Here is a 15,668-nt window from a genome sequence, read left to right on the forward strand (position 1 = left end):
AACCATTTCTTTAAAAGATAAAAAAAATATATGGAAATAATGGAAAATAATGGAATTCCATCGACTGAATACTTTTCAGTTGTTTTAAGTAAAACTAAGTAGTTTCATATTAAATTCCAAACAATATTAAAACATTACAAATAAGTACTCTACATTCGGAACAATATTTTATGCAGCTATAAAAACAAAGCGGCTGGACTACAAAGCCGTAAGTTATATAAAAATGGGCACTTTTATAAGGAAGCGTTAAAGCATTATTTTTGAACCTCCCCCCGTCCGACTGTTCCAGCGTGTTTCAACGAGGAGGGCGGGTTGATAACGCTCGATATATTCTCCAGATATATCTATAAATAATGATTTATAACTTTGCTTTACTTTTATATTATATAAATAATATATTTTATATTATTGTTTCATTACACATCTTTATTGAATTTTATATTAACATTCGCCAAATTCTTATAACGAATGTAATGTGTTTCTCTTTCTCTTTATTTTAGGTACCTATTTACTTCATTATTGCAATTTTTATTCAAAATGTTAAATTTTGCATAATATTGCTTTAATTTAGTTATATTTCAATATATAATATCTATTTTGCGACTGAAATAATATCAGTGTCCATCTAAAGTTCATGGCAGTGGCATTTACAGGCGTCAAGTTGGGTGCGTCGCAAATGTTCCGTGCTCTGGAAAACGGCTAATAAAATAAATCATTTCACTACTAGCTTATATGCCAGTATAAATGTATAACGTTCGGCATTATAAAATCAGGGTTACCTACAGTGAGCCCAGGTCCAAGTCCACTAAACTCATTTAAATTTATAAAAGACGCAAAATACGTAGTAAATGTTCTAAATTATTTTGGCGTAATTACGTATTCGCAATGCGACAAAATGATGCAATGAACCCGGACAAAACGACCCGATGGTAGATACCTATGTAAATAAAATGGTATCTTTTCACTTAAAAAATGTTGTTTTTAATTGCTCGAGCAATATTTAAATCCTTTAATTAAAAGCAATATTTAATATAAAATAATCTGGCTAATAAAAGGCTGTCCGTACATAAGGAACCTATTCCTTAGATTGAAAAATATTTAAAAAGAATGAACATGAGAGAATCTAATGTATTGGCGCAGTCGAAAAACTGGGATTACACGGACTAGGCAAATACTGCACTCGACGTAATGAGATTCGCCGTAGTAAATATATGTCGCGGCTCCCGGGGGCCGTATTTATATCTGTCGCCAGGTATACGACGCAGGAAACTAGAAATCTGTTTACGAAATATACTCTATTCGACAAATCTTGATTTTATACGCAGACAATATTAGGTGAACATACTTAGGAGACATGTTAATTTTCAAAATTCATTTTAGAATTTTTGTAGAAAATCGCTTTTAAGAATTATTATTTAAAAAAATGTTTCAATCATTTTCTTCACATACGTATGGAACATAAGCCTATGTCGAATATTGTATCATTATTCCATAAAATCAAAAGATATATCTTTATTGTAAAATTAACATTTTAAAAAAATATGTGTCTATTCAAAAGTACAATTATTATTTATACATACGAACATAGTGTTGTTTTGAATATATAAATGTATTTATATTTTAATATAATATGTTTGATAACAATGCAATAAATCATTTGGACTTTTTTAACTGTGAGAAAATATATGTTAATTTATAATATTTTAAAAAAATATAACAATTTTAAAAATATAAAAAAAAATATACTCAAAGTGACTTGAAATGTTGGTAAAACTTTTACCTAAGCAGAAAATACAAACCTATAAAAGTCGATTCAGAGAGAAACGAATGTTTTCAATTTTCAAAGCACATTTTTAATCTCGAACCGCCTCGAAGTTTCCGCGTCAGTTTACGAGGATTTAAAAATTTTCCGAGCCGTGAATTCGAGCAAGGAGAGCGCTGGGTAAATAGCGGGCAATCCTTTTCACCCGCGGCGCATTCAGTTCCCTTTGTGGAGACATTTGAGCTAGGGCCAGTGCAAGCTAGGGCTGCACGCTCTTTAATTATTCCCAGCCCGCCGGGGGAAATGGTCGCGGAGAAAGGGCGATATACCGTCTTGCTTCCCTCATTTATTTACAGAAGTTTGCTATCAAAGAAGACTCTGTGTAGAGTTAATATTGATATTATAACATTTGATATAATAAAATATTTGAGAATATATAAATACAGTAATATAAGTAAATTAAGTAGAAATTTCTCTGTAGAAACAATTCTGTTATTGTAAATGATCAAAAAATATTTATTTAATAAAAAAGAGTTTGGGCTCGTCCGGGATTTGAACCCGGGACCTCTCGCACCCTAAGCGAAAATCATACCCCTAGACCAACGAGCCACATTTCACTTTGTTGAAAAAAGATTTATGTATCTATTCGAGTATAATAAAACATTGTAAAACATAATTCGTATTTTATATAAATTAATATAAAACTCATTTTTTCTTCTACCTCGATATTTTACTATACGGAAATAATTATAAAACAATAACCTACTGGTAAAAGATTTTATTTAAAGTATATACTTGTATAAAATTCATAGCAGTGCCATCTATCGTGTAATAGAGGGAGTTAAAATTATATTTGGTGGATTAGAGCACCGTGAGAATTGATTCTTTGATCACTTCATAAGCTGTCTGTCTACTACAATGATATCAACAATTGCTGACGAACAAAGATAAGACTGAATTAAATAATTTGTTGGAAATGTAAATTATAATATAATTTATACTTTATAAGCAGATAACGTTGCGACGCAGTATGAAAGTTGTGGGTTCGATATCCACTCAGGAAAATAATTACATTTCTCTCTTCACCCTAGAAGATAAAGGGCGGCGTTGAGCCCCACCAATCAATACACATTATTTCAAATAGGGCGTAAATTGGCGGACGGAGCCTCTTGACAATAAACATGGGAAATAGTTTTAATATTTAAAGAGAATTAACAGAAAAGCTGTGCTTGTACACTAAATGTAAGCAAGCTAGCTAACGTATAGTACCATGTCATATGTAAAAAGATATTTAGTTCCTAAAGAGGTATCTACATCCTAAAGCTTTTCCCATCTCGCAAGCATAAACTCTTTGATAATAGGAAGAAAACGTGCGAAGAACTTAAAAGGTAAATTATCCTTCTGCAGACGTCTCGGCAGTTCTATTCTACAGTCTCACTTCTATAAGAACCATTGTTTGAAATGTGCTATAAAGTATAAGCTGTGAAGCTCACTAGGTAAGTGGAAGGGCTGCTTATATTATGTTGTTGAATTTCATTATTTTAATATATTAAAGTTTATTTAAAATGGAAGTCGAGGACTTTGTATGACCGCCATTATTATAGATTCAATTCACGTTCAGAGAAATATTTATATTCTGATTAACAAATTCTTATTTTCATTCCACTCGCTAAATTAAAGAAAAGTTGGAAGATGAAATTAAAATAAGTATTTGTTTTAACAAAATATATTAATAATATTTAAGTTTTAGATTAAGTATCGTAGTAGTAAATATTAGAATATGAATAAAACCCTTGTTAGTGATAAAAATAAAGTTATATAGTTAATCACATTAATAATAATACTTTTACTATACTATCAATTTTGCGTGGATCGCAAAAGTATGGTTAATTATGGTAATTTAGAAAAAATTGGCAAGCCTGATTATACGTAATGTAATAACTATCTATACTAATATAATAAAGCGGAAGAGTTTGTTTGTTTGTTTGTTTGTTTGTTTGTTTGTTTGAACGCTAAGATCTCTGGATCTACTGGTCCGATTTACATTGTTTTTGTTTTGTATGAAAGCTGCATTCTTCAGAAGTGCTATAGGCTATATAACATTACATTACACATATATACTAATATATTAAAATACTTTCAAATTTGACATGCAATTTATTCTGCCATGTTAATAACAACCGTCGTTGCTAAGCAACGGTTTGCAAAGTTTCTTTGTTGTTTTAAGAAAACGTCACCCAAAATGAACTTATATTTTGATATTCATCCTTATGAAAATGAATATAAGAGTCACTTTTAGCATTTTATCTAGATGATTGAAATTATAGTTTACTGTATTACATTCTATTCTAATATATAATTATGGAGATGTCACTGATTCGAAATGACCTAGCCTTCAGGCGGCATAGTATGACTGACGCGAATGGGCAGACATTGACGGATTTACAAAATTTTCATACATTTTCGAACTATTGTTAATTTTTATGTAATTATTTTGCTGTTTGTAATTAATTTAAGCTACACTTTAGTTCTCTTCTTCTTTTCTTGGTGTGGTGTAAAGTTTAGTCCTGCGCGACATTGCCCACTACTTTTGATTTAATGTTATCTATACTATTGAAAAGACATTTATATTCAAACACAGTTATATTAAAAATTTATAATCGAAAGTTATTTCATCATCAAGGACGTTTAATGAAGATAATCTTCGGCTTTTAAAACATATAATTTGGACGTATACTTTTTGAAAATGTAAAATCAAAATAATTCAACGCTGTTTACGGCCGCCACTCTTTCGCTTTATTATATTAGTATAGATTAGATTTTATTCCTATTCGCTAATCCATAATTAATGATTTGTACACTACTCTTCGTCGTCGTTGGTATTATTGTTATTATGTTTCGTTTGGTAAAAATAAAACTAATAATTAATTTGTTGGTGGTTGATTTCTGATTTGGTCAGAATAAGAGAAACATAAGTTATAGGTGATATATAGATTAATATAATTATATACTTATTTTTCTAAGTTAGATTTCGATCTTACAGTGTCGCTATTTTTTTTTTATTTGTGTAAATATAGTATTCAATGAATGAGATTGATCTGTTAAGATTTTATATTATTTTTATTTTTATATTAATATATTAAAATAGATAGTAACCTATAATTATATTTGTTGTAACTTTTACCATTTCAATTATTAAACAAGTTGATTAGTTGATATTTAAATGTATAGATTATAATATATCGTAAATTCAATATAGTAAAAGTGCCGTTTCGCGCATAATTAAATAATAAAGAATATAATAATTTAAAAGATTTTGTGCAATACGTTTGTATTTTTGTTTGATCAATAATAATTTCACAAATACTTATTTGAAAATAATAATAATAATATCGTCTTTTTTATACTTTTAACAGTATAATAAAGTCTTTTTTAATGTTAAGTTTTTTTTTAATAAAACCTTTGTTTATATTTTTCATATTTGACAGTTGTCTTCATTTGTCGTATTTTTATTCATTCGTTTAATACGTGTAGATTTTTTGGACTTTTGCTAAAAAGTTATATATAATCTTTCACAATATTATAATAAATAAATAGGTTGTGTAGTTCGCGATGCCTAGAAGGAAATCTCACCTTTCTCGGCATTCTGCCACAGCGAAACGTCTAAAGCTCATTCGAAGCAATGAAAGCGAAGATGAACGTTCCCAACGTTTAGCTGATCAGAATGCACGGACTTCTAATAACCGAACTCAAGAGACGAGCATTGAATACTCCCAACGTTTGGCTGATCAGAATGCACGGACTTCTAATAACCGAACTCAAGAGACGAGCGTTGAATACTCCCAACGATTGGCTGATCAGAATGCACGGACTTCTAATAACCGAACTCAAGAGACGAGCGTTGAATACTCCCAACGATTGGCTGATCAGAATGCACGGACTTCTAATAACCGAACTCAAGAGACGAGCGTTGAATACTCCCAACGTTTGGCTGATCAGAATGCACGGACTTCTAATAACCGAACTCAAGAGACGAGCGTTGAATACTCCAAACGTTTGGCTGATCAGAATGCACGGACTTCTAACAACCGAGCTCAAGAGACGAGCGTTGAATACTCCAAACGTTTGGCTGATCAGAATGCACGGACTTCTAATAACCGATCTCAAGAAACGAGCGTTGAATACTCCCAACGTTTGGCTGATCAGAATTCACGAGCTGTTAATAACCGAGCTCAAGAGACGAGCGTTGAATACTCCCAACGTTTGGCTGATCAGAATGCACGGACTTCTAATAACCGCGGACAAGAGACTAGCGTTGAGCGCTCCCGACGTTTGGCTGAACAAGATACGAGGACGTCTAATAATCGTGCCCGAGAGTCAAGCGTTAACCGATCTGAACGTCTCAATAGCCAAAACGCAAGAACTACTGCAAGGCGTGCTCAAGAAACATGCGCTGAACGTTCGCAGCGTTTGATAAATCAAAACACACGAGCTGCAGCTACGAGATTACATAGGCAAACTAATCTGTTAAATGTAGCCTTCGCCTACGACTCTAATCTTAATTATTGTACACTAAACGATGTTAAAATTGGTAGAATGAATCATCTTTGCAACAATTGTCAAGCACAGAAATGGAAAACTGAAGCGCCTGGTTTATGTTGCAGCAACGGTAAAGTAGATATTCCTAAAATTCCGGAACCGACACCAGTTTTGAAAGAATTATTATTAGGTAGTCATCCACGTTCAAAACATTTTTTAAGTCATACAAGGCATTACAATACTCTATTCCAAATGACTTCATTTGGTGCGACAGAAATTCGTGAGGGAAATTTTATGCCAACCTTTAAAATACAAGGACAGGTTTACCACTTGATAGGAAACTTACTTCCTGCTGAAGGTGAGAAATCTGAGTTTTTGCAAATATATTTCGTTTCACTAGCTGATCAGCTATCTTTGCGTTCTAATATTAATCCAAATTTGCGAACTGATCTCATTAATCCTTTGCAAAAAGAGCTACACGATTATAATAGTTATATTCAAAGTTTTAAGTATAATCTTGAAAACAGACCACTACAGGACTTGAAATTAATTATTCATGCTGATTTAAAACCTCCTAATGAACACAGAGGTCGCTACAACGCACCAACTGTAGACGAAGTCGCTATTCTCTTAGTCGACGAGGATAAAGGTCCACGAGACATCGTGTTAAGTACCAGAGATGGTCATCTTCAGAGAGTTTCTGAGTTACACAGAGCATATGACCCGCTGCAATATCCTCTGATGTTTCCTCGAGGAAATAACGGTTACTGTGTCAATATTCAACAACGAAATGTTGCTGCAAGATCGAAAACAGTATCATGTATGCAATTTTATGCTTTTAGGCTAATGGTGAGAGCAAATGATATAAACAGCTTACATTATTTTAGAGGGCTGTTGAACCAATACTGTGTAGATATGGCGGCAAAAATGATTAAAGAGAGGCTTGATTTTATTAGAAAGAATCAAAAAAAATTGAGAGCTGAAGAATATATACATTTACGAGACGCAGTAGTAAATGATCAAAGTATCAATGCTTCCCACATTGGTCAGATTATTATATTGCCGTCTTCATTCACAGGATCTCCACGATACATGAATGAAAAAAGTCAAGATGCTATGACATACGTCAGAAAATTTGGCGGGCCAGATCTTTTCATCACTTTCACTTGCAATCCAGAGTGGGCAGAAATAAAAAATGAGTTATTTCCCGATCAAAAACCGCAAGATAGACATGATATAGTTTCTAGGGTATTTCATTTGAAACTCAAAATTATGATTAACCTTTTAACAAAAAAAAATATTTTTGGATCAAGTAAGGCATTTGTTTACAGCGTTGAATGGCAGAAAAGAGGACTACCTCATGCACATATTCTGTTATGGCTAACAAATAAAATACCATCAGATTCTATAGACGACATTATAAGGGCTGAAATACCCGACAAGGAGCAGGACCCTGAACTTCACAACATTGTGGTAAAAAACATGGTCCATGGCCCTTGCGGCTCCCATAATCCAATGTCACCATGCATGATAGAAAATATTTGTTCCAAAAAATTTCCGAGGAGGTTACTTATTGATACACAAACTGGTGATGATGGTTATCCTAATTATAGACGAAGAGCTCCAGATTGCGGAGGAAATACATGTGTACTCAAAGTAAAAGGAACTGAAATGGAAATAGACAATAGATGGGTTGTGCCTTATAATCCAGTTTTATTGCGAATTTTTAATTCACACATTAACGTAGAATTTTGCCACTCAGTTAAAGCCATAAAATATATATGCAAGTATATTCATAAGGGTTGTGACCAAGCTACGTTCACAGTGCAAAGCAAGAACGAGGTCGAAAAATATATTAATGGTCGCTACTCCTACGTCGGTTAGCTCCTCCGAAGCTGTTTGGAGAATCTTTCAGTTTCCTATCCACGAGCGCTACCCGGCAGTAATACATTTGGCTGTCCATTTGCAGAACGGCCAAAGAATATATTTCAATGAAGAAAACTTTCAAGATCGACTCCTCCTGTATCGACTCTTAATGCCTTTTTCGAACTCTGTAGAAATGATGATTTCGCTAAAACATTGCTATATAATGAAGTACCTCAATATTATATTTGGGAATGTAATAAATTTTCTAGACGAAAACGCGGGCAAGATGTAGATGGGTTCCCTGGAATTAAAAAAGATTCGGCTTTAGGCCGTGTTTACAATGTTCATCCAGCACAAACGGAATGTTTTTACTTAAGAATGCTATTGATGAACGTACGAGGACCAACTTCTTTCCGAAATCTTAGAACTGTAAACGGTATTACTATGGCCACGTACCAAAGCGCTTGCAAAGAACTAGGATTATTAGAAGGAGATGAACATTGGGAAAATACTCTTTCAGATGCTGCTGTTTCTGAATCAGCCGCTAAATTAAGAGAGTTATTTGCTATTATATTAATATTTTGTCAGCCATCTGAACCACTGAAATTATGGAGAAAAAATTGTAATCGTTTATGTGAGGATATAATAAATAGAGTTCGTAATGAAAATCACGACCACCTTTTGCGTTGCACTAAAGAAATACACAATGAAGGCCTGATATTGATTGAAAATAAAATTTATGAAATGTCCGAAAAATCTCTTAAAGACTTTGGTCTTCCTTCCCCGATTCATAATAATTCAAATAATGTAGAACCTCAGGAAGAAATTTTACGGAAATCATATGACATCAATGATTTACATAATTTTATTTCTAATAATATTTCCAAGTTAGTACCTGATCAGGTATTTACTTATAATTCAGTTGTAAACAGTGTTTTGGCTGAGAAAGGCAAAATATTTTTTTTAGATGCTTCAGGTGGCACGGGAAAAACCTTTGTGACCAATTTAATATTAGCCAAAGTTAGGGCACAGGGTAAAATCGCCATAGCCGTTGCGTCATCAGGTATTGCAGCAACATTATTGAGAGATGGAAGAACTGCTCACTCTACGTTTAAGTTGCCCCTTAATGTTTCACTTGATAGAGATAATGTGTGCTCCATTCGAAAAAATTGTCCTTTGGGCAAAGTGCTGCAAGATGCGAGCCTCATAGTATGGGATGAGTGCACTATGACTCATAGAGCTCACGTTGAGGCTTTAGATAGGACGCTTAAGGATCTACGAAATTCAAATAAAGCTATGGGTGGAGTCACTATGATGTTTTCCGGTGACTTTAGACAAACATTGCCTGTAATAGTTAGGGGAACTAGAGCAGATATTATCAAGTCATGTTTGAAGTCATCCCCGTTATGGAAATCTATAGACATTCTAAAACTTTCAACTAACATGAGGAGTTATCACGGTGGAGGCACCTCAGATTTTGAAAACAAACTCTTATTAATCGGGGAAGGGAAAGTACCTGAATCAGACGACAAAAAAATTTCCTTAGATAAAGACCTTGGTAGAATTGTAACAAATATTGAAGACCTGATATTAAAAGTGTACCCAAATGTAGCCAATATACACCAACAAAATCATCAATGGATGTGTGAGAGGGCAATTTTAGCTGCGAAAAATTCAAACGTTGATGCTATCAATGAAAAAATTATAGCTAAATTACCAGGTGACAGCATCAATTATGTTTCCATTGATGCTGTTGTGGATCAAGAAGATGCGATTCATTACTCCCAAGAATTTTTAAATTCTTTGAATCCGTGCGGGCTACCTCCCCATTTACTAAAATTGAAAATCGGCACGCCCATAATTTTGTTACGGAATCTACACCCACCAAGTTTATGCAATGGCACTAGATTACAAGTGAAATTTCTGCGAAGTAATGTCATAGGGGCCGTAATTTTGACTGGACCAGCCATTGGTCAAACAGTGCTGATTCCACGAATTCCCATGGTTCCAACAGATTTGCCTTTTAGTTTTAAAAGGATACAATTTCCAGTTAGAACATCATTTGCCGTCACAATCAATAAAGCGCAGGGACAAACTTTCAAGCATATTGGGATTGATTTAAGGGAATGCTGTTTTGCTCACGGGCAATTATATGTTGCTTTATCTAGATCCGGGTGCGGTGAAAACCAATATATTTTGATGCCTGAAGAAAATAAAACAAAAAATATTGTATATACAGAAATATTGTAATATAATACTGCAAATAATAAAAAAATATTGTATATACAGAAATATTGTAATATAATAGCTTTAACTCATTTTAAATTTTTTTCTTTTATTTTGACCCGAGATCTCATTTTATTTTTTTTTTCTTTTATTAAAACAACAAAGGTTCTGGTATTTGAAAGAAACGAAGAGAGGACGGAACGCAATGTCCGTGTGATTGGTAAGATATTAGAACGAGTGAATGAGGTGGTATACTTGAGGAGTATGTTCAGTAGAGATGGAAGATACAGGGTTAACGGAGCCTTAGCTGCATTGATGAGACGGTGAAACGTCAGCACAGCTGCGCATTTGGCCGTACACAATGCAGTGTTGGTACCGATGTTGTTATACGGCAGCGAAACGTGGGTATTACAGAAGAAGAATGAGAGAAAGATGAATCCCGTGGAGATGCGATCTCTTTATAGGATATGCGGAGTCAGTTTAGCTGATCGAATCCGCAATGAAGAGATACACAGAATGGCAGATACTAACAAGGAAGCGACGGTGAAAATGAAGAAGAACATGTTCAGCTGGTTTGGGCACGTTGAACGAATGAGTGAAGAAAGAATAGCAAAAAAACTTATGATGGAAAAGTGAGTGGTAAGAGAGGTAAGGGAAGACCTCGGTTTACCTTAAAAAACACAGTATCAAATATACTGGAGGAAGGTCACGTAAAAAGCATGGGGACCCCCTGAAGGGCATGTATGAAGAGGTTGATGACAGTGGACGAGGCGAAAGAGGTATGTAGAGATCGTAGCATTTGGCGCTCCGTTCTCTCTGACCACCCCGCTACGGATAAAGCGTGAAGTTAAGTTATTTTGACCCGAACGAAGTCGGGATGGGCCGCTAGTTTGTAATATAATCAGTAAAGAATAGAAATTTATAGGTCAATCTACTATCTAAAACCATTTTAATTTATAATCTAATATGATAAGGATAAAACTCAATAGTTAATAAGTAATATCTTGTACAAGGATGTCCCACCGCCAGCCAGTAGGTCGAACGTGCTTCGTACATTAAATTGAATCGTGTCTCCGCGAACCATCTCGTGGGATCTAATCATTGATTGCTATATGTTTGCAATTCATTATTCCCTGAAGCCACACCACAAATGAAATTAATTATTTCAAAGACAGAAAAGTGGGCTAATTGAAAAAATACTGTAGTAAATGTATGTAAATACCTATATATCTATGTATATATAAGTTGTATGTTTTACGTTGTTTCTATCGTTATTAGAACGTTGTTACTCTTTAATGGTCTTAGAAGTAGTAATAGTAAGTACCTACTAAGATTTGTTTTGTATTTTTTACAATCCTTTACGCCAGTCATAGCGCAGGGGCACAAGCGTGCGACTGTAAGCACGATAGGTTGTGGGTTCGATTTCCACTTGAGAAAGTGAAATGAAAATGTTAAATACATTTTCATTTCCTCGCTTCAGTAACGAGACAAAACGCGGCGTTGAGTTGCGCCACTCAACGCGCAATGCTTTCAGTATTCAGCAGAAAGTGGAGATCGGAATGGAAACAGAGTGTCTTAACATAATGTTCCCAGTTTCTAATATAATATCAACATTTCTAATATAATATCATATTATCAATTTTTTCTTTAATTATTTAAAAAAAATATTTTAAAAAATTGTATCATCTAACATAAAGCCATTCAAAAAAAATAAAAGAAACTGGGCTCGTCCGGGATTTGAACCCGGGACCTCTCGCACCCAAAGCGAGAATCATACCCCTAGACCAACGAGCCACATGGAAAACTGTCGAATGACGTGGTGGCCTTCGCAAACATAATATTATGTTCAATAAAATAAAACATATATTTTAATAACATTATTATTTTATCAAATTAACACATATTCAAACAAAAAATAATTTACCTTATTACGAAACTATTTTTAAATATACCAATTATAAAAATATACCTAATAATATTTTAAACCGTAAAAATAAACGTACCTAAATATTTAGTCCTTTCATTTATTTGTAGAACACGACGCAACCTTGTGTATTAAATGTTATCCACAAGTAATTAAAAGTATGTATATGTGACATTTTAATAGCGCTATTTACTTTGAGTAAATACTGATTGATACTGTGAATGCCGATACTATATTATGTAACAAAACTGCATATCCATGATGCAATGCGACATGATGTAATCGACAGGAATTAAAAGCTATTATTTTTAATTAAACTTAACTATTCATGTAAAAAACACGACCTCACAGATGATTAGTATACGTTAGTACGTAATAAAAAGTCGTAAGTAGCGCTGAGGTTGAACTTTAGTTTATTAAAAAGAGAGAGAGAGAGACATGAACGGTTCGAATAATAGGCAAAAAGTGTTTTTATCGCCATTTGAAATTTTATTGGAGATACCTGATATTACATGTTATTATTAGATGTAGTAGTACTTCTTAAATACTGATTCTAGAAAAAGATATTTCACAAAAACTGATCAAAAAATAATCAAAATATATATGAAAAATATTTTATAGCTAGGACGCAATGAACATGGTAGTTTTTTTATATTAAGTATCAACCTAATTGAATTCACCTTACACAGATCGTCTGACAATTTTAAACGACCTTCAAATATATCAATACTTTAAAGAAGAGTTTTTTGTAAATGCATTCCGTAATAAAATATATTTATTAATAAAATACTACCCAACCACTTTTTTTTTTGTTTTTTCTTCCAATTAAAGTAAATGGTAGTAATAACAGAAATATTTTCTAAATTATTTTTTTACAATACAGAATAATTATTATTAAAGAAATTTAAAGCACCATCTAGTAACAATAATAAAAAATAAAATCCGAGATGATGATTTTAGTATGTAAATTAGCTACTCATCAAGAGATGGCGCTGTAAAATTTTATTTAATACCCAAGAATCCAAATATCAATTTATTTACGAGAAATACTATTCAACAACAGATGACATTATAAAAAAATATGACTTACCCATAACTCCTAATTGCTGTGGAGAGAGTGGCGCAGCATCACCTGTGCCAGACCCAATAGACCCTGACGCCATTGATAGCCTTTCACTAAATCCAATAGGACTACTTCGGCCACCACTACTTGCAACTGACCCCATGCCTAGAAAATGATTACTCTATATAGAATTTTGTTGACTATATAGAATTGTGTGACAATTATGTTTAAATATAATATAATGAGATTGTGTGGTGTACACAATCTCATTATATTATATTTAATGTAAATATAGGACATATAGTGACATTTATGAATTTAATTCCTAGTCAAGAGAATGAATTCATTTCTTTGCTCTAATAATATGTCATAACAAAATGTGGCGTGGAATTCCACAAATAGTGTTGGGGTTCCTCTACTTACCTAGGATAGTGTGAGGGACATGATAGGACAGTGTGAAGCTGAGAAAAAAAATATTATGGCAAAAATACTTTCTTACTATGATGAAATCAATATTACCTCCATTGGGGCTTCTCATACGAGAAATCCTTTTGTTTATTGCTCTTTGAATCCTTGGATTAAATATTGGCTTTGCACGTCTTCTGGCCAAGTACCTTGATAGCACACCAACTACTACTGCACTGGTTCCAACCACACCTAAGCTCCATAGCATTACCTATTGTGGAAATAATATTATATTTACTGATTTATTACGAGATTCTAAGATATTTTAAGCTGGTCTTATGTTTATTTGATATATAATTATGTGTGTTACATATAATAATTTAAATTTCTATTATTTATTTATTTATTTCTATAGTAAAATCAACAAATAATCAAGCAATTTGATATTACTGCAATGTCTGTAAATTTTATTATAATCTTATTAGTTAGACAATTTAAAAATAATTAACAGAACATAAATTAATTTCGAAAGATAAAGAAACAAAAATAATTCTTTACGGATATATTATTCAATAAAATTAAATTAAATATATCTTTCATTTATTATAAAAAATATTTATTACAAAAACCTTGAAATAACATATATACCTTTTGTGATGTTGTTAATTGTATTTTATAGGATAAAACTTGTTGAAAATGTTTTATTTTGTCCATGATGGGACTAACTAGCAATAAATGTTGCATTTTCACAAATTTCACACAAAGTCTTCACAAATTGTTTACACTGTTTTATAACTGTATGATGAGTTTGGTGAGGTTATGTGTCACAGTGTTATTTCACAAATAAAACCATTAACGTTTTAAAGACACAAATAAAACATTTTAATGAATATTGTTTGTATTAAAAATTGTTATGAGAGGAAAGACATCTCATTTCTTCATAAACTTAAATATTCCCGGTAATACAGAAAAATGACTTTGACAGTTGCAGTATGACATTTGATAGTTTAAGTATACCTTATAAGTAGGGATTTCCCAAGTGACTTATGTCCATAATATATCTTATTTTTTTCGAATATTGTCTTTATAATGAAGAACAGACTGGAACATTTAAATAAAACTTTTGAAACAAAACCTAATAAAAAACAAAAATAGGAATTAGATCTAGAAAACTGTTAAAGGAAAGAAGGTTTTTCGAAGACAGGAAAGGAAACAGGGGGAAGACAGCAAATATAAGTAAAGAAATTAACATAGAAATAAGAAAACATAGAACTGAAACACAAATAATAACAGTCCAGAATTGTACAAAAAACACTGGTGGAAAAAAAAGAGTTAACAACGGACAAAAAAAAACGATAGAGGTTCTGGGAAAAAAGCCACTAAAAGGTCGCGTATACCAGAGTATATTAAGTGTTTTTATACGGTGGTCATAAAGCAAAAAATACGGATTTTCTAATCTCTATGTCAATAAAAGTGTGAGGTCAATAGAATTATAGTGTAAATAGAAAAAAAATGCTCGGATACTACTTTTTCGATAAATAAGTATTATACTATTTGAATGCTATAGTTTGTAAAATGAAACTAAATATCGTGAACATCTAGTTAATTTATAATAAATTACATTTAACTATTAAGTTTTCTATAATATTTTTTTACACCCTCCTCTCTTGTCTATCCAAACATTTCTATTTCTATCAAACCGTACTACATTTCTATTCCCTCTATACTGTATGTCTATTTATCTCTTTTGTATCTTTGTATTAAATAATTGTAAATATACAAAGATTAAAAATCTTTATGTAGTACTACACAATAATTATATTGATGTATTTTAAATTAGCGAGCGTTGTATTCTACGCTCAAAATATAACATTCAAATCATC

The 15,668-nt window shown here is 32.5% G+C and overlaps 1 protein-coding gene and 2 non-coding genes across 3 annotated transcripts in view; all 3 read right to left on the reverse strand.

Moving 5' to 3' along the window:
• Miga (mitoguardin) overlaps positions 1–14,811 on the reverse strand; it is a 46,082-nt gene extending 31,271 nt beyond the window's left edge. The window contains exons 1-3 of the mRNA XM_085193733.1: positions 14,434–14,811; positions 13,900–14,056; positions 13,408–13,545 (exon numbers count right to left, since the gene is read on the reverse strand). Of these exons, the coding sequence (XP_085049859.1) occupies positions 13,408–13,545; positions 13,900–14,056; positions 14,434–14,529 (391 nt within the window). The 5' untranslated portion in view covers positions 14,530–14,811. The remainder of the gene's footprint in view (positions 1–13,407; positions 13,546–13,899; positions 14,057–14,433) is intronic.
• Positions 2,300–2,371, reverse strand: TRNAP-AGG (transfer RNA proline (anticodon AGG)). Its single transcript has one exon. It is a non-coding gene; the product is annotated as a tRNA-Pro (tRNA).
• On the reverse strand, positions 12,116–12,187 carry TRNAP-UGG (transfer RNA proline (anticodon UGG)). The gene has a single exon. It is a non-coding gene; the product is annotated as a tRNA-Pro (tRNA).
• Positions 14,812–15,668: the final 857 nt, after the last annotated feature.

This window comes from Heliconius melpomene, chromosome 1 (genome assembly GCF_056956725.1).
Source record: "Heliconius melpomene rosina isolate 202511_hmr_F chromosome 1, ASM5695672v1, whole genome shotgun sequence".
Classification (NCBI taxonomy): Eukaryota; Metazoa; Arthropoda; class Insecta; order Lepidoptera; family Nymphalidae; genus Heliconius; species Heliconius melpomene.